We start from the raw sequence: 21,462 nt of genomic DNA, 5'->3' as shown, positions 1-21,462 counted from the left end.
AAATAATAATAAAAGAAAAGGAAAAAAAACGTTAATTTTTAGTTAAAATAATAAAAAAATCAACAAACTTAACGTGTTTGGATATTTTTAAGCATATAACAACCTTTATAATTGGGCTTTCTCTCGCAATTATTATAGCGAGTGTTGGTATCATGTTGTTACTGTAACATCCAAACCTATCCGATAAAATTGCGCTACGTCTTTGCGGGAGCACGCAAGGGTTAAATGCCTTTAGTTTTGATATAAACCAAGGCTGTAAAGTCGCTAAACTGACCCTAGATGACGACTGAGAGTTGGGTACCTGAGGAGTACGGGAAGAGTACTCAAACATGGTACATAAAAAGAAAATCTAATTTATGGGTATTATATATATGTTAAATATCATATGTTAAATAAATAAGTAAATATTAATACAAAAAAGATATATACATTTTTAAATACCAAATTATTCTAAAAATCACTAATCATTAACTTAAGAAACAATATTCATTCATAAATATTATAGAAATACGAATTATGTTTTATTTTCTTAAGTGATTTTTGCTGAGATTGACCATCTTTGATTGATTCGTAAAAACTAGACGGAGTTAAAAAATTCGCATCGACAACATACTTTATAACGTTAACTCTGGGAAATACTCGTTATCTAGACTACTTTTACAATATTGATATAAACCGAACATATGATAAAAGGTAAGTTTTGACAATTCAACATTACATCATTCCGTGGGAAAGCAACCAAGCTTTCTTTTGTTTAAGTCAAACAAAGGGCAAGTCAACACACCCATTCTCAATCTCAACTCAAATCACACAAAATATCCCACATGCAAAAGTCATGAATACGTCAACTTAACAACACATAAACCCCCAATCACACCTCACCAAATCATCATTGCCAGCTTCAACTCATCATTTTGTCTTCACAATCACACCGCCAATTTCACCTACATCTTACAACCCTTCAAAACCCCTTCACATTCTTCATAAAGATTCAAACTTTCCATCTGGGTGTTGAAGATTTACTCGATTTTTGAACTGAATTAAGAAAATTGAAGGTGAATTTGTGATAAAGATTGAAAATTTTCATCTGGGTATTGAAGATTCAATCGATTACTGTCTTAAAGATTGAATTTTTCTCTCTGGGTGTTAATCGATTAGCTGCTCAAAGATGGCGATTGAATCATCTTTGACTCAAGAATTCGGGGGAAAGAAGACAACGCAATTGGAACAGTTGGACTGCGATTCGGTTGAATCATCGTTGACTCAGGTTACTAGTTTTAATTAATTATTTGAAACTCTTGAATTTGGAAGAGATGTTAGTGTTGAATTGGAGTCAAACTTGTTGATATTGACTTGGTCAATTATGGTTCTAGATGAGTGTTGATTTAGTTTTTGAGTTAACAAAACTTAAAAATTTAAGTTGTATGATCCATTAATTCCGGAATTTGGGATAACTGAAAACTGATTTTAAGTTCAAATAAGATCATTGATAGTCAAGTGAGATGGGAGATCATGAAGAAGTTAAATTGATAAGAAAACCAAAAAAATAGAAAGATATAAAGTAAAACAGTAACTGTTGCTATGAGTGGGATTCTGCTGGGTACGTTTGTTTGTTTGTTTGTTTGTTTATTTATTATTTGTTGACAATACATTAACTATTATAAAATATAAAAGTAAACAGTAAGTGCTGCACATTTAGGGTGGTGTTTGGGATTGCTTTACTAGAATGTTTGCGGTTTAATCCCAAGCAAAACCTATGAGTGCGATTATACTGGGTACGTTTAATAAGTAAAGAGTATGTCATATTGCTTGTCCAAATGGCCCTCTAAGCAACTAAGAAGTTTTAACAAGCAAAACCTTCAAAGGGAGGTACAGGGCATGCATGCCTTAAGACCATAAAGGCCCCGTGCTCAGTGTAAACTGCTAGTAAGGTATCGGTGGGCCCCGATAAGTTTTCCCTCACGGGTTTGCACGGTTACACAAAACAAGTTTTAATATGGCCCCCCTCCTAAGATTCATACATTCTCTCCATAGTCCATGCATTTGTGTTGTTCAATCTTGTTTGCATAAACATTAAAGAAAACCATAAAAGAATTTACTCAACATTATCTTGAATTTTTATAGGGAGATAGTGATATGGAATCCGCTTCAGTTTCTTCATCAATGCAAGGCTCAATATCGAGTGCCACGTCATCACTCGATCAGTACAGTAGCAATGTCAAACAAGAGGCCTCACAAAAGAAACAACTAAAGAAGTCGATTTCAAAGAAAGTCGCGTCTTTTGGCAGCTTCATGTCTTCTAGAAGGCGGGCCCAGTCAAAGCTCAGTCAAACTTTAGTAAAATTGTCAGACGACGGGTCAACTTCTACTACGCCAACACATCCTTCTTCCATTGAAGTATCAGATGAATCATCTAATTATGTTCAGGTACACTACTTCACATTCACAAAGAACAGAACAGGTGTTGACTCTTTAAGTCAAACATGCTGACTTTTTAATTCAAACTTAGTAGAAACAACATTTTTTTGAAAAATGAAAAGACTTTTATTTATAGAAGGGTAAATTCTATAAAGAGCAATATACTTCCACTTCACTCATGAATTTCTAGAAGGGCAAATTGGTCATTTGACTTTAAACATGGTCACTTATTAATTATTTAGCGAAATTTTGACCTGAATCTGTATAAAATTTATATTCTTATGACTCCTATAATTCTATAAATTAGGTTGCTATTTACTACCATCTTTTATAATGATGCATTTCTAATTAATTATAAATGTAGACACTATGATCTGGATGATTAATTAATTTTGTCATTATCAATATATATCACATTTGACAAATAGTCAAGTGGTGAGTTGTGAGAATGAATAAGAATAAATGCATAGGACAACTGCCGACTTCCCACCCCAACTCTCTAAATTTCAAGATTTTGGTTGTGCATATTAAATGCAAATTTATTAGTTAATGTTGACAGTTTCAGGTGTAGATTGAATACATTTTCCAAGTTTTTTTAGAACGACAACTTTCTTGTATTTAGGCTACTGCCCTCTCCAAATTTGGAGAGCCCGTTGCCCCACTCTTGCCAGACTATGTTGTCTTAACCAGACCCACGCTGAAGTTATTTTAATTTTAATTTTGTTGAATGAATTAGCATAAGTAGATTATATGATTATATCTAATAAACTCAAATGTTTAAAAAAAAATAAAATATAAAATTTTTATATGTATGTGTTTATAAAAAAAAAATTAAAATTACATATATAGTTTGAATTCAGATATTCGGGTCAAAATTCACAAGCTCAAATTAGATTCGAAAAAATTATATGTGATTTATTATATAAAAAAAGTTAATAATACGTATATTTTTTTTAGTTTGAGTTAAGAAAAATTAAAAACTATTTGTATGCATTTATAGAAAATCAAAAGAATACATAGATAGTTCGAATTTGGATATTGGGGTCGAAAAGCACAAATTCAAATTCGATTCGGAATTCACGGATTGGATTCAAATATTGTTTAAAACTTACATTAAATAAAAAATCTAGGATTTCAAATTTTTCGAGTCTAATTCGAATAATGAACATATGATTGTTTCTATTTCAGAAACCTATGCCAAGATTCACAAGAACAGGAAGTCTAAGGTCTGTCAAGATCTTCAGAACCAACAGCAAGAACCGAAACAAGAACAAGTCAACTTCCAAACCGAAAACATCTTCAACCGACAACCTTTCACAAGTTTCAGAAGAATCCCACGTGGAGCGAGCCACATTCTCATCGATTCTCAAAGACTCAAAGTTTCCCGAACACCTTAAACACCAATCACACCCATCAGAACCCGAAGAAGTACTCCCGGTAGCGAAAGTTTGTCCATATCAGCATTGTTCTCTTCACGGCCACCATCACCACCACGAGCCCCCAGTAAAACGCTTTGCGTACCTTAAAAGACGCACAGCAAACCATCCAAAGATCACGAATCCCGAAACCCGAGAAACGGATAAAAGTTTTTTGAAAAAACGAGACTCGAAAGTAACTAGAAAGGTATCTGATCACAAGAAAGATGTTGATTTCTCGATTGAGTTTTACGCTAAAACAAGATTTGAACCGCATTCGGGCCATGATCATGCGCATGATGACGCTGAGTTTGCTGATATGTTATTCGGGGTTAACAGCCTCGAAGAGAAGAAAAACGAGATACCCGTTTCAAAAAATCGAGATTTTAGTGATTTAAGCGATGAGAAAGACGAGAATTCAAACGGGTCGAATCGGGTTCTTGAAAAGAAGCAGTCTTTAAAGAAAAAGACATCAGATGGTCATGATGATGCTGAGTTTGCTGATATGACGAAAAACGAGATACCCATTTCAAAAAATCGTGATTTTAGCGATTTAAACGACGAGAAAGACGAGAACTCAAACGGGTCGAAGCGGGTTCTTGAAAAGAAGAAATCTTTAAAGAAAAAGAACCGGATAAGCATGTGGGGTATGATCCATCAGCATATGGTATCCGGTCTTGCAGCAGAATCCGATAACACTAATGTTCAGAAAGTAGATGAAGAACCGAAATTGGAGACTAAAGGTTCATATTCATAATTCATGTTTTTCGTTCATTAAGATACCATTTCATACAAACGAGCTGTTTGAGATCGGCCCGCTAAAAATTCGTGAGCCGAGCTTAAACAGTTAAACGGGCTCAAGCCTAAGAATAAGCTTGTTTAATAAATGAGCCGGAAACGGAGCTTCACTTATCAAGCTCGAGTTGGCTCGCAGTTTGTATATTTTTTGTTTAATAAATTTAGTATATCTATATAATAATTATTATTATATATAAATTACCGGAAAATAACTAAATAATATATATAATGCTATATATAAATATTATAACTGAACTTCAGTATATAATATACTAGCCTAGCAAGCTCGAGCTTTAGAAATAGAGCTTGAAACGGGCTCGGTTCAGTTACGTCGCCTTAAACAATATATGAGAATTGGTGAATACAAAGGTTGCTGATTTAACTTGATTTTTGTACAGATCTTGATGATGCTGCGAGTCAAGAAACCGAGCTCAGAAAGATGTTCGCGATCAAACTTGTACGCAATGCGATCGAGAAGATACTTCTTCCAGAAGTTCAAGACGATCAATCGACTACGAGTGAAGTAATATCCGAACAAGATTTATCAGAAAAGACTGAAATATCGAGTGACCTGAAAGATGAATCTCTGGCACCGGTGACTGAACGAAAACCTGCCAAGAAAACCGAGAAAGATACACCGAGCCGGTGGAGTCATCTAAAGAAAGTCATTCTTTTAACGAAGTTCGTTAAAGAACTTGAAAAGGTGAAGAAATTTAATCCCCGAAAACCCCGACACCTTCCGGTGGTGGCGGAGGCGGAACCGGAAACGGTGTCACTCCGGCGACTGGCGGCAGGCGACAAGAAAAACTTGGATGAGGTGGAACCGGAAACGGTGTCACTCCGGCGACTGGCGGCAGGCGGCAAGAAAAACTCGGATGAGTGGATGCTTGATTATGCTCTTCAAAAGGTGGTGAGTGAGCTCAGTCCGACTCAGAAACGGAAAGTCACTTTACTTGTTAAGGCGTTTGAAACCGTAGCTCCTGCGCAAGATGATCCCCCGGAATCGAGATGCATTGATGAAATTCAACGAGTTGGGTCCGAATCGAAAGGTAAACAAACTTCGAGACAGGACTGTAAACGAACTAAACTGACATGAACAGGGAATGCTCATGTTTGTTTGTGTTCGTGTTTGTTCATTAAGAAAAGAACGTGTGCGTGTTCGTTTGTGTTCATTAGTTAACAGAATAAACAAACGTTCAGTCGTTCACGAACACAAACGAGCATTAACATGGCATGTTAGTGTTTGTTTGTTTAACTTTAAGCGAACAATGATCGAACACGGGGTTTTCGTGTTTATGTTCATTCGCTAAGAAAGTTTAATAAAACTAGACTAAGTTGTAATGGGCCGGGCCTAGAATATTAGTATACAAATTTTAAATGATGTAAATAAACAAACTTAAAACAAAGGTAAACTGACTAACATAAACGAATGTTCACGAACAAAAAATGAACAAACGAGACATGTTTATGTTGTTCATCTTTGTTTGTTTATCAAATAAATATCAACGAACTTCCCATTAAACAGTTCACCAAACGTTTGGTTCGTTTACAGGCAGACTTCAAGAGATCAATGAATCAAGTTCATTTCCTGACAAGACTAAACGCAAACTTCAAGAGGTGAATGAATCGAGTTCATTTCCTAATAAGACTGAAGACCCGAAAAGTGATTTGGAGAAAGAAAAACACTTGAAAATGTGGCATATGATCTACCAACACGTGGCGACTGACATCGCGACAAGGATCGGATCGGACCTCCTTGTAAGTGACGAAGAGTCAACAAACGGTGACGAGAATAATTCGCAAGAAGATAATAATACTCAAACCGAACGAAGTTACCGGATCCAGTTCACCAAAAGTGACGCCGTTAAACTCGTTCAAGAATCCGTCAAGGAAATCCTCCTTCCCGACGTTCCCCGATAATATTTCAGACGACACTCAGTCGGTTGCAACCGACGTTTCCGATCATATTTCACAGGACACTAAGTCGGTTGCAACCGACATTCGTGATAATATTTCACAAGCCACTCAGTCGGTTGCAACCGACATTCGTGATAAACTTTCACCCAACACTCAGTCGGTTGCTACCGACATCGTGTCCGAGCCCAAACAAGCACCCGTTATAAAACCCGATGAAAACACAAAACCAACAATTACAAGATTACATCATCAAAAGTCAAAGAACTGGGCCAAACTCAAGAAACTGATCTTGCTAAAGCGATCGATCCGGGCTTTAGAAGGATTCAGAAACATGAAAACACAAACCCCGCTACGCGAACCATTAAAAAGTGACCACGAAGATGAACGAGTCGAGTTGAGGCGGCAAATGATGGACGAACGGAAGAAAGCCGAGCAATGGATGCTTGATTATGCGGTTCAACATATCGTGACAAAGTTAACTCCCAGTCGTAAAAAGAGAGTCTCGATGCTCGTTGAAGCTTTCGAAGCAGTTGTCCCGCTTCCAGACATTTGAATATCCGACACCGTTCCTAAAGGTTTGTTGCATTAAGGTTGCTACGGTTGATCTGCGAACGACGTTCGTATGTTTTCGTATCGATAGTTTGATACTTGTGTTGGTATATAGATATTTATTAATTATTGAGTGGTAAAACAAATGTATTTCCAGTCAGTTTTTGTTATATAGTTATCAGTTGTTTGTTTCTCATGGTAGTTATTAATGAAATATTATTCTATGTTTGTTTGTTTACGTTTATTTATGATAGTTTACGTGTTTTTAGATTCATTTGTTTGAGTCGTTTGTTTATGTTCGTTAATATTTCATTACAATTTAGTCTATTTTTAGAAACGTGTTAGGTCTAACATATTGTTGTTTACATTTACTTTAGTTGGTGTAGCACAATGATTTTCGTTATTCTATATTCAGTTTTGCTCGTTTGTTTATATTATCAAAAAATGAAAATAAACGAACACGAAACTTATATTTGTTAAATTGTTTGTGTTATCTGAGTGTTCGATTAAAGTTAAACAGACGAACACAAGTAAAAAATAATCAATTGTCTATTAAAGGTGATTATAAAATTATAAAATAATATTGTATTTTTATATTTAAGTTGCATATTCAAATTGAGCTCACGATTCATGCTTGTTTTGATATATTGGTTTTGGCATAAAAGGTCCCCCATGAATACTCCAATTACGATTTCACTTCTAATATGATTGCTGGCGAGAAAAATAGTAAAATATCACACTTTCTTTGTTCGATTTCATATATCTGATATGTTTTTCGGTTTGGCTTCATGTTTGGTTTGAAGCTCTTAATCCGCAAATAGAACTCGACAACCCGATTAGCATCCTTGATATAATAACTTAATGGATCCTCATTTTCAAATAGAAAACTTGTGGGTGAATAATGTATATAAGCTAAAAAGTAGGCCATGTTTATATTATAGGTTCAAATGGTCAACAAGGGTGTGTTATCACAACATTACATTGTGGCCAAATTTTGATTTTTAAGTTCTATAAATTCACTATCAAGAACTAAATTCCTTGAAGTTGATTTTCTTTCAATTCTTCCATCCACTCATATTCATATAATCTTCACGCGTCGATGGCTGGACTACAATACAATTACTTCCCTACAGATTTCTTGTATCCTAAATCTGCATCGGTTAATACAGATAAAACCCTTTCTCAAACTATTTTGTTGAATACACAAAAACCGGAGGTGTTACGTGAGGAGATGACCATGATGAAGTCTACTAATACTGTCAAGAAGCAAATCAAGACGATCAAGATTTCCGTGATCGACAAACAAAAATGAGCATGCCTCCATCTTTGAGATATGGATATATTGAATACATATATGACTAAGTGCATCTAGTGATAAAACTTGTTTATGTTCTAGTTTTGTTATGTTCTTGTGTTTTTATGTTGATGTGGTAATGGAAACCTGAAACTCTATAAATATTAATGAATAATATTAAACTTACATAGATGTTAACATGTTAATATTTGAGATATGTTTTTTAATGTTCTTTTGTTACTTAATGAATCAGAATAACACTTACACATGTGTAAAATACTATTCCAAATCAAAAGGAGATATGTTAACAACTCACCACTACACACAGTTTAGAAGAATATGAAAACAAAAGTAAACAGTAAACGTGATATCATGGTTTGAGTTGGGCGTCATCTTTCACCTTCCTCTCATATTTCACTATTATCTCTAACGAACCCTACAACTTTATTTTATTTAGCCAGTTTGTACTTTTTACGCTACAAATTCATAACGTGTCCTGGTCTCTTCTCGTTCGGCATCTCCTTCAACATTCACATCTCACTACCCTCTCCACCTTAGGAAGTATTGCCGCGGTACCTAGCCTTGCTGAAGCGGTCTCGGAGTCAAGCACTCCACTTTTAGTGAAAATGTCTATTAAACTTGTCAGTTACTAAAATGCCTTTTTTAACTAAAAAAACCGAACATAGAGTATCTCATCAATAGCTTATAATTAATCAGCGCAACTTTTATTTGACAAAATAGCAAACATTAAATGAAACATTGCCATGTTAAACAAATAACTTCAAAAACATCAGGTGGTGCTTCAACCACTTGTCCCCATTTAAGATTTGAGATCTATTCTCAACCTTTGCGGCTCGTGTAATATAAGGCTTGCACTTCACGACATAAAACGACATATTATATAATATTATATTATATTATATTATATACACGTTTTTAAACGTGGTATATATAAAACACACAAAATGTCAATGACCATAAATCCGAGCTCCTCAATTTAAGTAGTAAAAAGGTAAATTTTTTATAAAAATGTATATAAAAAGTATCATTATTTGTAGACGAGTTTGAACCACAATGTGAGTCACAAACAACATGCACAAAATCACAAATTGTGAGAAGTGGCCATGATATATTTATTTTTGAACTGCCAACAAATCCTTTAAATTAGCTCTGGTTAAATTCATCATATTGTTAACACCTGCCGTTTGATCCGGAAAAAAAACGCTCACTTAAGGCCAACGCCCGTGACACTCTCCTGAAGGCACGGCCGTGCGGTGACATAAAACTCGTTCAGTTCAGGGATTCAACTAGTGAAAGTCTCCAATTCGCTTAGTCTCTCATCATCACCCTGATATTTCTTAAACTAAATGTTGGACCATGAATCAAACCTGAGATAAATATTATTGATATGTCATACGTGCTAATATAATATCCAAGCAACCAAACCTTGCGCACTTAACTTTCTTGTACTTGTAATAATAACAATAATTCATTTGTAAATTATTATTTGTAGTATATTTGCCTTTTGGTCATTTTATGAGTTCTTCATTTATATTTAGATATCTAACACCACCTGAATTTAATTTTATTTACTTCCAGATCTAGTGGGCACAGGTTATTACAAATAAAAAGAAGATGCACAATGCACTTATTACTCTACTATATATATATTAAACTAGTTTGAAACCCGTCTACTATATATATATTAAACTAGTTTGAAACCCGTCTATTATATTGGTAATTTTTAAAAACATAATATTTAATAAATAATTAATACATAATAAAACAATAAACCTGTCTAGTGATTTTTTTCAATAAGATAATAGATGTTATAAATTACAAGTATTTGCAAACAAAATTGGAAGTAATATTAAGTTAACAAATTTTTATCATAAATTTTAAGAATGCTAATTATTATTATTATTATTATTATTATTATTATTAAAAAGAGTGAGGTTTAATATGAAAGTGATAAATAACAAAACTTGTAGTTTTTCATTAGAGTTTATAAACATAAATTAGTTATTAAGTAAATAAATTCAATTGAAAGAAACACAATTTTTTTAAACAATTCCCACAACCATATGGACAAAATTTGTAGGTGCTTAGAGGGGTATTCACGGTCCAGCATCGAAAGCAAAAACCAAATCGTTTGAAATAAAACTGAAGCAAAACGTTTAGTTCTCGGTATGAAATGCATACCAAAACGTACACTACAATTTGAAAGTTTTGAAGCGGACCAACCAACATCTAGAAAAAAAACTAACCAAAAAACCAAACCGATGATAAGTTTGAACGGGTTCACGGTTTTAAACTGAGCCTGTGAAACAATGTTTATAAAGCTGGTTTTTTACACATACCGGATTTGATTCAAAAATTGTACAATGGTTTAACCCGGTTGAAGATTTTTCATTGTAATTCCTTATAAATACAACTTCAACTCAAAAAAGAACCAAAAAGTACATTAATAAACATCACACGTGAATCAAACATAACACATGCATTGGTGAAACATTGTTAAGGCCAGGGTTGGCCCATGCCCCCTTCGTTTATTTTTTGATAGTGTAAATTTACGTGGTCTTCCTCTAAAATGTTTTATACGTAATGTAAATTTACTCGTTTTCGCTCGAAATTTGAGCTCGACCCCTCCATTTATGAAAAATTCTAAAGTATCTTCGTTCGCCCCTTCTAAGTTTTCATCCAAGATTCGTCACTGCACACATGAACAATGTTCGAGTCAATTCATTAATCAATTACCAAGATATAAATAAACCAACCTTGATTTTGCATGATACAAAACTAGTGGATTAACGAATCGCCGTTTACTGTGTAAACTAGTTTCAATTTTATCCGCTTGGTTGAGTCATTTTTTAAAATATGGGCCACAAAAAAAATTAGACAAAATGGCAAAACAGGTCCTTTATGTTTTCATGGTTTTTCAATAGTCGTCCTTTAGAAAACTTAATGACGGAAATCATATTATGTGTTTCCAAAATGTTGCACGTTACGTCCTTTTCCACTAACCCAGTTAGATTTTTTCGTTAACTCTCATCACATGAGATGCACGTGAGGGTAAAAATGTAATTTCATCTCCCACATCATTTCCCCCCTTTTATAACACTCCCCCGTCTTTTCACTGTCATTTTTAATCCTTCATCTTCTTCACCTCTTTGTCTTCTCCGACGTTCATCTTCCACGATCATCATCTTCCATGTAAAAATGACCTGGGAAATACGCGAAACTGGGGAAGATTATGATGTTGACCTAATATACGGTAATGGATTACTGAAATTACGTTTTTTTCTTTGATAATTAGGTTTTTTTTGGGCATTTTACTTACAAAGTTATGGTATTTTGTAGCTGGTTATCCAAATATTTTTAGCTTAAAGATCCATCACGGTGGTCGATTGACTAGTCCTCCAAATCGCACATATGTAGGAGGTACTTTTAATTTCGTGGACCTGATTGACATTGACAGGTTCTCCATTCACGAAGTTAGTGAAATGATGAATGTGTTAGGTATTCCACTGTTGATATTATCTTATATCAATTTTTACATCCTGAGAAAGGATTAGATGATGGTCTTGAAGACCTGTGTAGCGACCAAGATGTGCTGAGGTTAGCTACACATGTGGAACATCATAAGCTCCTTAATGTCTATACTCAACACGGGGTTAAAGATATTAAAGAGTTTTGGTCTTCACCTAAGCCAAAAAAAGGCATATCATTGTCTATTGAAGAAATTGATGAGCCTGGACCTTATGCTATTGTCCCTATTATGCAGTCAAGTGGTGTTGGGAAGTCAATTGATTTTGGGCAGTCAAGTGGTGTTGGGAGGTTAATTGATTTTGGGAGGTCAAGTGGTGTTGGGAGGTCAATTGATTTTGGGCAGTCAAGTGGTGTTGGGAGTTCAATTGATTTTGGGCAGTCAAGTGATGTTGGATTAGAGGTGGATGTTGGGTTAAAGGGTGATGAGGTGGAAGTTGGGTTAAAGGGTGATGATGTAGATGTTGGGCAACATATTGATAGTGGACTAGATGTTGATAGGCTAGATTTTGATTGTAGGGTAGAAGGTGATAGTGGACTAGATGTTGATGTAGATGTTGGGCAACAAGTTGTTGGGCCAGAGGGTGATTGTGGGCTAGATGTTGATATTGGGCCAGAGGTTGATGTTAGAGCAGATGTTGGGCTAGATGTTGATATTGGGCTAGAGGTTGATGTTAGTGCAGATGTTGGGCTAAATGTTGGGCCAGAGGGTGAAGGTGGGCTAGATGGTGGTATTGGGCCAGATGGTGAGGATGAGGATGTTGTGCTACAGAGTGAGGTTGATAGTGATATTGAGGGTGGGGTTGATACTGATAGTGAGGGTGAAGATGATAGTGATGATAATGACTTTAAAGGTAATTTATGTGAGGATGATAGTGATAGTGATAGTGACTGTGACTTCAATGTGAAAACAAAGGTTGTGCATAAGGGTGAGAATGATAGTGATAGTGATTTTAAAGGTGATGAGTGCAAAATTACTGATGATCCTGAAGTTGATATGAGGGAGTATACTAATAATGTTGACTTAGAAGTGTAAGATAAGAACCCTAACCCTAAAGATATAGATATACAAGATGAAATTGTAGACAATGACAAAATACCTAGTGGGTTAGAATCTGATGAGAATGAGACTAGTATTAGAAAACACCACTTGCATACTGTTAGAAGGGCAAATGCAAATAAGGATAAGGAATCTAGAGTCAACTTTTTCATAGGGCAAGAGTTTGGGACCAAGCAAGAAGTGAAGTTGTTGGTTAAAAGACATTCAGTTGAAAGTAGGAGGAAGCTGTTTTTTGCAAAGGATGATAAAGTCAAATTAAGGGTACAATGTGGTGGTAATTTACCAGATTTTGATATTGATGATCATGGAGTGCATATTGACAGTCAACCAAAAGCCAAAGAACATGCTGGTAAAACAAAGAGAAGTGAAGGGGGTTCTTTAGAAAAAAGGAAACAAAAGGTTGTGGTAGGTAAGACTAAGGGCCCTATTAATGTTGGTGGTAGGGGGAAAAAGACAGACCCAGACAAATTTCAATGTCCCTGGTCAATGTTAGTTTCGAAACCAAAAGGTGTTGAATCTTGGGTATTGAGAAGATTAAATAATGAGCATAAATGCCTTCAAACAAGGAAAGTTAGTGCTTGCACATCCACCTTTTTATCTTATCGACTGCTAGATCAAGTTCACTCCAACCCTGAAATACCTGTCAAGTCTGTGCAAGAGCAATTTCAAAGACAATATGAACTAGGAATTTCCAGATTAAAAGCATAGGGCTAGGGATAAAGCCAAGAAAATGGTGCAAGGGGATTACACAACACAGTATGGTATGATTAGGGATTATGTGCTTGAATTGAAAAAACAAATTCCATGTACCACTGTAAAAATTCAGGTTGAGGAGGGCACGAACACAAATCTACCAACTAGAAGGTTCAAAAGGATCTATGTTTGTTTTGGTGCTTTAAAGCAAGGGTTTAAGGCAATAGGGAGGGATCTACTGGGTCTAGATGGTGCATTCATGAAAGGACCATTCACAGGTCAAATTTTATCTGTAGTTGGAGTTGACCCAAATAATGGAATCTACCCCGTTTCTTTTGCAGTTGTAGAGACAGAAAATCTCAGCTCTTGGACTTGGTTCTTAGAAAACTTAGGAGATGATCTGGATTTGGGTCCAAACTCATGTTTCACTTTCATGAGTGATAGGAAAAAGGTATGTTATTAATTTTGTGTTTGTTTTTAAGTTATAACTTTCTTGTACACTGCACTATATCTGGATTTAAGTTGTAACTTTCTTGAATAGGGCCTTCTTCCTGCTATTGAAAATTTGTTTCCATGTGCTGAGCACAGATTTTGTGTTAGGCATATTCATGATAACTTTAAAGCAACTTATAGAGGGAAGTTGTACAAAGATCTGTTATATAAGTGTGCTCATGCAACAACAATTCCTGAATTTGAGACATCAATGGATGAGTTGAAAGCATTCAACCCGGATGCCCACTTGTGGTTGTCCAACATTCATCCTAAACACTGGTCTAAGTCACACTTCTCAGGTATGCACTTTATCTCTTTAATGTGTCAACTGTCATCTTTTGCTTTGTGTCATGTGTCAACTGTCATCTTTAATGTGTCAACTAATTTGATTTGTTCATAGGGAGGACAGTGTCTGATATGTTGATTAACAACATGTGTGAAGTTTTTAATGGTAAGATTGTGGAAGGCAGAGACATGCCTATCATATCAGCACTTGAATACATAAGGGAATACTTAATGAGAAGTATAGTGAATGTTTTGGAGGTTATAGACAAGAGTGAAGGGTTGCTTACACCCACTGCCACCACTGAGTTGCAAAACATCAGGACAAATGCAGCACATTATACTGTTCAGTGGAATGGGGGAGATCTATATCAGGTTAGTGGCAGACCATGTAAGCAAAGAGTTGTTGACTTGGTTAAGAGGACATGTACATGCAGAAGGTGGGAGCTGACAGGTACGCAATTGTCTATTTTATTTCATTATGTAGGTAGTTGGGTAGCTGGGTAGTGTTTAAACTATGTTATATATGCAACCTAGGTATTCCTTGTGAACATGTGGTGGCAACAATTTGGAACAAGGCTCTTAATGGTGGAAGGGTTGGTGCAGTGGAAAGCTGGGTTAATCCAGTGCATAGAATGGACACATGGAGACAAGTTTATTCTTTTAAGATCAATCCAATCAATGGCAGGCCCTTATGGCCAAGGTCTCAAATGCATACAGCTCTTACTCCTCCCAAACATAACAAACAAGTTGGTAGACCAAAGAAGGCTAGGAAGAGATCAGCATTTGAGTTAGAGGACTTGACTCAAGGTGGTAAGTTGTCAAAGAAAGAAACAAAAGGAGCTTGTTCAAAGTGTGGCAATACAGGACACAACATAAGGACATGCAAGCAGGCAAGGTGATTGGTCTTCTGGAAGATTGGGCAGGATGTAAGGATGATTTGTCTTTTGGAATATGTTTTAGTTTATGTATGTGTTAATGTATGTTTGGATGTTGGTAATTTGGTGTTTTGAACTTGGATTAATGACTTAAGGATGATAATTTGGTGTTTTGAATTTGGATATGTAATGACTGGTTGAATGGTAGATGTAATGACTTTATTTGAATGGTTTATGTAATGACTTTGGTAGTCTCTTTATTTTACTTTATGTAATCCCTTTCTAGTGAATGTCTTTGACTAATTGAGGTAATGACTTTGGTTGATGTTTTTTGACTTTATATTGCATTCACATTGTGGTTATTGCATTCAGCATGTCTAGTGCAGTCCCATTTTGGTTATTTTTAGTCAACATATGTCTAGTGCAGTCAAAATGTGTCTAGTGCAGTCAAAGTTGGTTATTTAATGTCAACATATGTCTAGTGCAGTCAAAATGTGTCTAGTGCAGTCAAAGTTGGTTATTTGCAGTCAAAATGTGTCTAGTGCAGTGCAAATGTGTAGTCAAAATTAACAATTGGAACCTGAAAAACAACCAATACAACCTTAAAAAACTTACATTAGGATGGTGTCATAAGTCAACAACAACAATCAACAATAAAAGACAACACAAACACCTTATTAACCTAAACAAAAGCTACATTCATCTAGAACAAAAGTACATAGATTATGAAACATATACAACTAGCAATCAACATCTTTTTCATTTTGCTTGCTTTGTATCCCAGATTCTTGTTTGCTTCCTCAAGCTTGTTCTTAGCATCTTCAAGACTATTATTAGCTTCCTCAAGACTGTTCTTAGCTCTGAGAAGACCAGGTATGATGTCCATGCACCTTTGACACTTTTTATGGTCAAACCATCCAATAAATTTGCAATTTGAACCCTAATTCCAAGCAAAAACATATAATTACTCGTGTTAAGCACATTCACAGAACCCTAATTCAAGAAGAGAAATAGAAAATTGTACCTGGACAGGGCATGAGTAGAACCCCCGACCTGGATTTTTATCCGTCCAAGAGGTTTTAATCACGGCTTCTTTACCACACTCACAGAACACCATCATTCACGGCTCGTAATTCCCCCCAATTTCCCTCAATTTCATAACGGCTGGTAACTCTAATTTCTAATCGAAGGAGGGAAAAGACGGGGGAGTGTTATAAAAGGGGGGAAATGATGTGGGAGATGAAATTACGTTTTTGCCTTACGTGCATCTCATGTGATGAGAGTTAACGAAAAAATCTAACTGGGTTAGTGGAAAAGGACGTAACGTGCAACATTTTAGAAACACAGAATATGATTTCCGTCATTAAGTTTTCTAAAGGACGACTATTGAAAAACCATGAAAACATAAAAAACCTGTTTTGCCATTTTGTCAAAAAATTATCAAAACTCTATTGGGTTTAAAACCGATTTGCCGATTCAAACCGGTATATTTAGAAAAACCCGTGGTACAATATTATAACAAATTGTTCAAATATACCGGCCTTCAGTAACCAATTACGTACCGGTATGAATTTGGGTTTTGCTCGATCTATTTACGATACAATCGGTAATCAAGCAAAGATCAATAAAGAGAAGAAGAAAATGAGAGAAGAAGAAGTAAACTCAATTCATCGATACTCGTCTATCCAATAGATCCCGTATATGTATACAACATATTACGGATATAACCCTAAACTATTAGTTATTTACACTTTAGTCCCTCTACTATTTGATACCTAACATTACCCCCCCTCAAAACATTTTTGTCTTCAAAAATCAACATATGGGGAAAAAAAAATCTAATCAAAACTATCAAATCAAAACTGTGCAAAGTCTTCTGCAACATTATCTAAACGAGATTTCTTCACATAACCAAGTGTGTATCCATACTCCATCATCATGTTCACAACTTTTGCTAGATTTTTTATTTTACCAATCGCCACAGCAAAATAGACCTTTATTCTTGGTGAACTAATTTTCAAAATTTCCAACCAATCTAATTTGGATTTCCAACTAAGAAGAGCCAACTGAAAGATCTCATAATTATTCCATGACTTCTTATCATACAAAAGACAATCCAATTTATTTGCAGATGTGTAGGTTCCACCCAAGAATTCCTTAATATACCTCTTTTTTACTTTGTTCAAATTTGACTGTCCAACCGTAACAGAATGCTTTACATAATGCTCCATTAAGGATAAATCCATCTTTAACCCCATCTTGTTTTGCTTCAATCTTGAGTCAACAGTGGAGAATGTGTGCACTGTTTCATGGTACACATGGAATTCTTCATTCCAATGATTGCTTAAGATTTGTAACAATGATTCATTAATGATGTAAAGTTCTTCAAATATAACTGAACCATTAAAATCAATACGACACTTCAAATTTGGTGGTGAACCCATCTGAAAAGAACCACCATTAATATCTATACCAGCCCTCTGCTTAACAATTCTTGCACCAAAATTATGCTTAACACCCGGTTGCCTAAAAGAACCAACAGCAACCAAAGATGCAACAACATAATCACGCTTAACAACCTGACCGCATGAAGCATTACTTTGCTGTCCATCTTTAGCGCCATTCTGCAAAGGTTCAATGTACCACTGCAACCTGTTGGACACACTTGTTGTACTATTATTAGGCTGATTAAAACCATCCTTTAGACTACAACCATGAAAATTACCAGCCAGGCGACCAAGAACAATACATTTGTTTGTCTTAGCAGTCCAAAACTCAGCACCATAACAACCAAACCGAGCACCACGAATAAGAATTTGATCTTTGAAAACGCAGTTCATGTATCTTTCATATGATTTTAAACACGAACCATTAAGACCCGTGTATGCATTATGTAAGAGAAACAACCAGAACAAAAGAAGCAAACATGCTGTGAACAAACTACTCGTCTTTGACATATACTTCCAACCCGGTTTCCATTCAAACTTTTCAACGCTTACCAACTCAAACTTATATATTTCACTCCTAAACCGTTTAAGCATCTTAACAAACACCTCAAAGGTGTACTCTATCTCTTCTGCTGTTAACAAATCAAGAGGTTCTTGATATCTAGACAACTCAAATGAAAAACCAAATTTAAGGATATCACCAAAATTCAACATCACATAATCTTTTTTCCTTACCTGAATTTTGTTTATATATGTCTTGTGTGTGCTACTCAAATCATGAAGGAATTCACAACTAAATTTGTTGATCCAGCTAATAGCATGAAATCGAGAGAGTACAGTGGAACTACCTTTTAGTTCATCATTGGAATTGATGAGAATTACATCACCCTCAACGCATTCAACTATATTACCTTCAATTCCAATATTCTCATCCATATTAAAATTCGTTTCACTTCCCAAATTTTCAGTCATTTGACTATCTTTCTTACTTCCTTTTAAATTTTCACCATCAAACGAAACTTGAATACTACAATCTTGAATTAAAGAATCAATTTTTTTTTCAAACCTACTAGGCATTTCATCAAACACCTTGGATGCACTCTTATTATCATTTTCAGATTCTCTTAAAACCTCATTATCAATTACCCTTCCATTCTCCAATGAATCATTAACATCAAATACCTTGAAGGCATCATATAAAGAAGAATTTGGATCATAAGGAGAAAATGAATCTTTCAATTCATTTGCATCCAATTTTAAAGCCAATGAAATGACGTCTTTCAATGTGTGAAAACTATATTGATGCCATGCTATAAAAACATCTCTTAATTCTGGTTCAAGACCATCCATAAAGAGGTATATAGCATAATATTCACAAATTTCTCCAAAAGTTTTAACCTGGTCGTATAGAAATTGGAATTCATCACAATATTCTTTAACAGTACCTTGCTGGCTCAGTGCCATAATCTCGTCCAATGAAAATTCCATGTAATATTTCTTGATTTGTTGTATCTGTTGAATCTTGTTTGCAATGGAATGACCGTTGTAACCCTAATTCCTCAAATACGATTCTTGAGTCGTCAATTGAATCACCACATTGAATGGAAGATAATCGTTGTAGCTATTTGAAATTCCGGCCCAATTGTTCAATTAAATTGTTGCAGATATTTTGTTCACCGTTGCTTCTTGATCGTTGCTTATGTAATAGAGCCGTTTAACGCCCTAACTCCGAAGAATGCTGTAGAAATCTGAACCCTAACCCAAGGTCGAGAGGAAAGAAAGCTCTGAGCCATTGTTACGATACAATCGGTAATCAAGCAAAGATCAATAAAGAGAAGAAGAAACTGAGAGAAGAAGAAGTAAACTCAATTCATCGATACTCGTCTATCCAACAGAATCCGTATATGTATACAACATATTACGGATATAACCCTAAACTATTAGTTATTTACACTTTAGTCCCTCTACTATTTGATACCTAACATTCTTCAATTACATAATTTTGATTTCTTATTGCTGCAATTCGATTGATTTTGGTTCACTAGATTAGGTTAAATTACGGATTTAGATTTACATAATTTTGACTTCTTTGGTTAACAGTTCGGGTTTGGGTTACGGTTCGGTTGTTTATTGTTTGTTAATTATTACTATTATTATGTTTAAACTTAATAATGATTGAACAATTCTGTAATTATCATTTTAAGTTAGCATTTCATTTTGTGACAGTAGCTTTGACTTTTGAGGGTTGACTACAAAAGTCAAATGGAAGATCAGATGTCATTCAATAGCCCTAGAAGGACCCTTAGTTATTCTAGAAACAGGGGAGCAAAGTTTTCGGTTTTTGAAGCGGATAGTAAGGCGTCTGGTGCCGGTGTTGGTGTTGGTGTTGGTGTTTCGGGTTTGTTGGCGCCATTTCGACCATTGTTGCCACGGGTATTCTTCTTTTTTTTACACTTGTTTACATGCGAATGTGTTGATTCGGTTATGTTTTATATGTAACATGTCAAAAGGGTAAAATGGTAAATAGCTAAATGAGGAACAGTTCAAATGGGAACTAAATGAACACGAATAGAGCATGTTCGTGTTCGTTCGTTTAACTTTATGATTGGACACAAACATTAAACGGACGGGGTTTTCTTGTTTGTATTCATTCGTTAAAAAAATCAACTAGCACCTGCTCGTTCATGTTCGTTTATTAATAATATAAATGAACGGTTCACAAACGAATAGATGAGAAAATATAACTGACCTATAACTGTTTTGGGCCTAAAAAGCTGTTAAAACTAGACTAATATGTTATGGGCCTAAACAAGATAAATGAATGTATTAACGAATAGACTTAAGCAGGCGTAAAGTAACGAACATAATTGAATGTATACGAACAAACATATTTATATATTTGTGTGTGTTAGAAGGATCTTAATGTTATTTTTGTTTGTGATCTTGACAGTTATCTTCATGGTATGGGCGTATGTTCCTGACCCGTGGCTACATTCTATTGGGATCTTCTACTATCCTAGCAAGTACATACAATTCTCTTTAAACTCCTTCATCCATTTAGGTTTTAATAATGTCTGCAAAACCAAGATTTAATGTTTAGTGGAAAGATGTTAGAGCTGGCAATATTGACACAGTTACTTATGAATGGGTCAGTTTGTGTTGAACTTAGTTTTACTGTTTCGTAAAATGTACTTGGTAAAATTTTACTGTTTCGTAGTCAAGAGACACTTTTTATATACTTAAGTTGGAAATTTTTTGGACAAAAAAGGTTACGCAGGGGTGTGAATTTATGGGATGACCCGAAAACATGAAACGAACGTAACACTATTTCATAGGTTTGGATTTAGTTAAAACATGTTTTGGGTTGAACCTGCGAACATGTTTAGTTAAATGGGTTGGATTCGGGTCGACCGTCGATTCACTTAACCAGTTTATTTATCACTTAATTATTTTAATCTCATTACTTTAAATAGTTTTGAGTAATTTGTGTCAAATTTTAAAAGTTAAAGTAGAAAATGACATCACATATCATAATCAAACCTTTTTTTATACATAATTATATATTTTTGTGGTAAACTTGTAATTTTGAGCATTAATGTGAAAAAGTATATAACTATATAAGTATAAAAGAATTCTGATTAAACGGGCTGTATTCGTGCCAACCAGCGAGTAC

The 21,462-nt window shown here is 35.1% G+C and overlaps 3 protein-coding genes across 3 annotated transcripts; 2 read left to right on the top strand and 1 right to left on the bottom strand.

Annotated features, from left to right (window-relative positions):
- Positions 1–878: 878 nt before the first annotated feature.
- LOC143561733 (uncharacterized) lies at positions 879–7,101 on the top strand. The gene is made up of 6 exons (XM_077049726.1): positions 879–1,267; positions 2,125–2,427; positions 3,607–4,576; positions 5,030–5,680; positions 6,184–6,515; positions 6,607–7,101. Exons 1-6 carry the CDS (start codon positions 1,169–1,171, stop codon positions 7,099–7,101), a joined length of 2,850 nt encoding a protein of 949 aa, XP_076905841.1. The 5' UTR covers positions 879–1,168.
- Positions 7,102–13,727: 6,626 nt separating this feature from the next.
- On the top strand, positions 13,728–15,366 carry LOC143561732 (uncharacterized). The gene is made up of 4 exons (XM_077049725.1): positions 13,728–14,141; positions 14,232–14,481; positions 14,583–14,918; positions 15,002–15,366. Exons 1-4 carry the CDS (start codon positions 13,728–13,730, stop codon positions 15,364–15,366), a joined length of 1,365 nt encoding a protein of 454 aa, XP_076905840.1.
- A 514-nt stretch (positions 15,367–15,880) lies between these two features.
- On the bottom strand, positions 15,881–16,459 carry LOC143561731 (uncharacterized). Its single transcript, XM_077049724.1, has 3 exons — positions 16,367–16,459; positions 16,061–16,282; positions 15,881–15,922 (listed from the first exon to the last, which is right to left on the bottom strand). Exons 1-3 carry the CDS (start codon positions 16,457–16,459, stop codon positions 15,881–15,883), a joined length of 357 nt encoding a protein of 118 aa, XP_076905839.1.
- Positions 16,460–21,462: the final 5,003 nt, after the last annotated feature.

The sequence above is a fragment of the Bidens hawaiensis genome, unplaced genomic scaffold, assembly GCF_021521415.1.
Source record: "Bidens hawaiensis isolate Kalapana, Puna unplaced genomic scaffold, B.hawaiensis_p1.1 tig00020784_1, whole genome shotgun sequence".
In the NCBI taxonomy this organism is placed as follows: Eukaryota; Viridiplantae; Streptophyta; class Magnoliopsida; order Asterales; family Asteraceae; genus Bidens; species Bidens hawaiensis.
The sequence above is the reverse complement of the archived record's forward strand: the minus strand, read 5'-3'. Positions and strand labels throughout refer to the sequence as shown.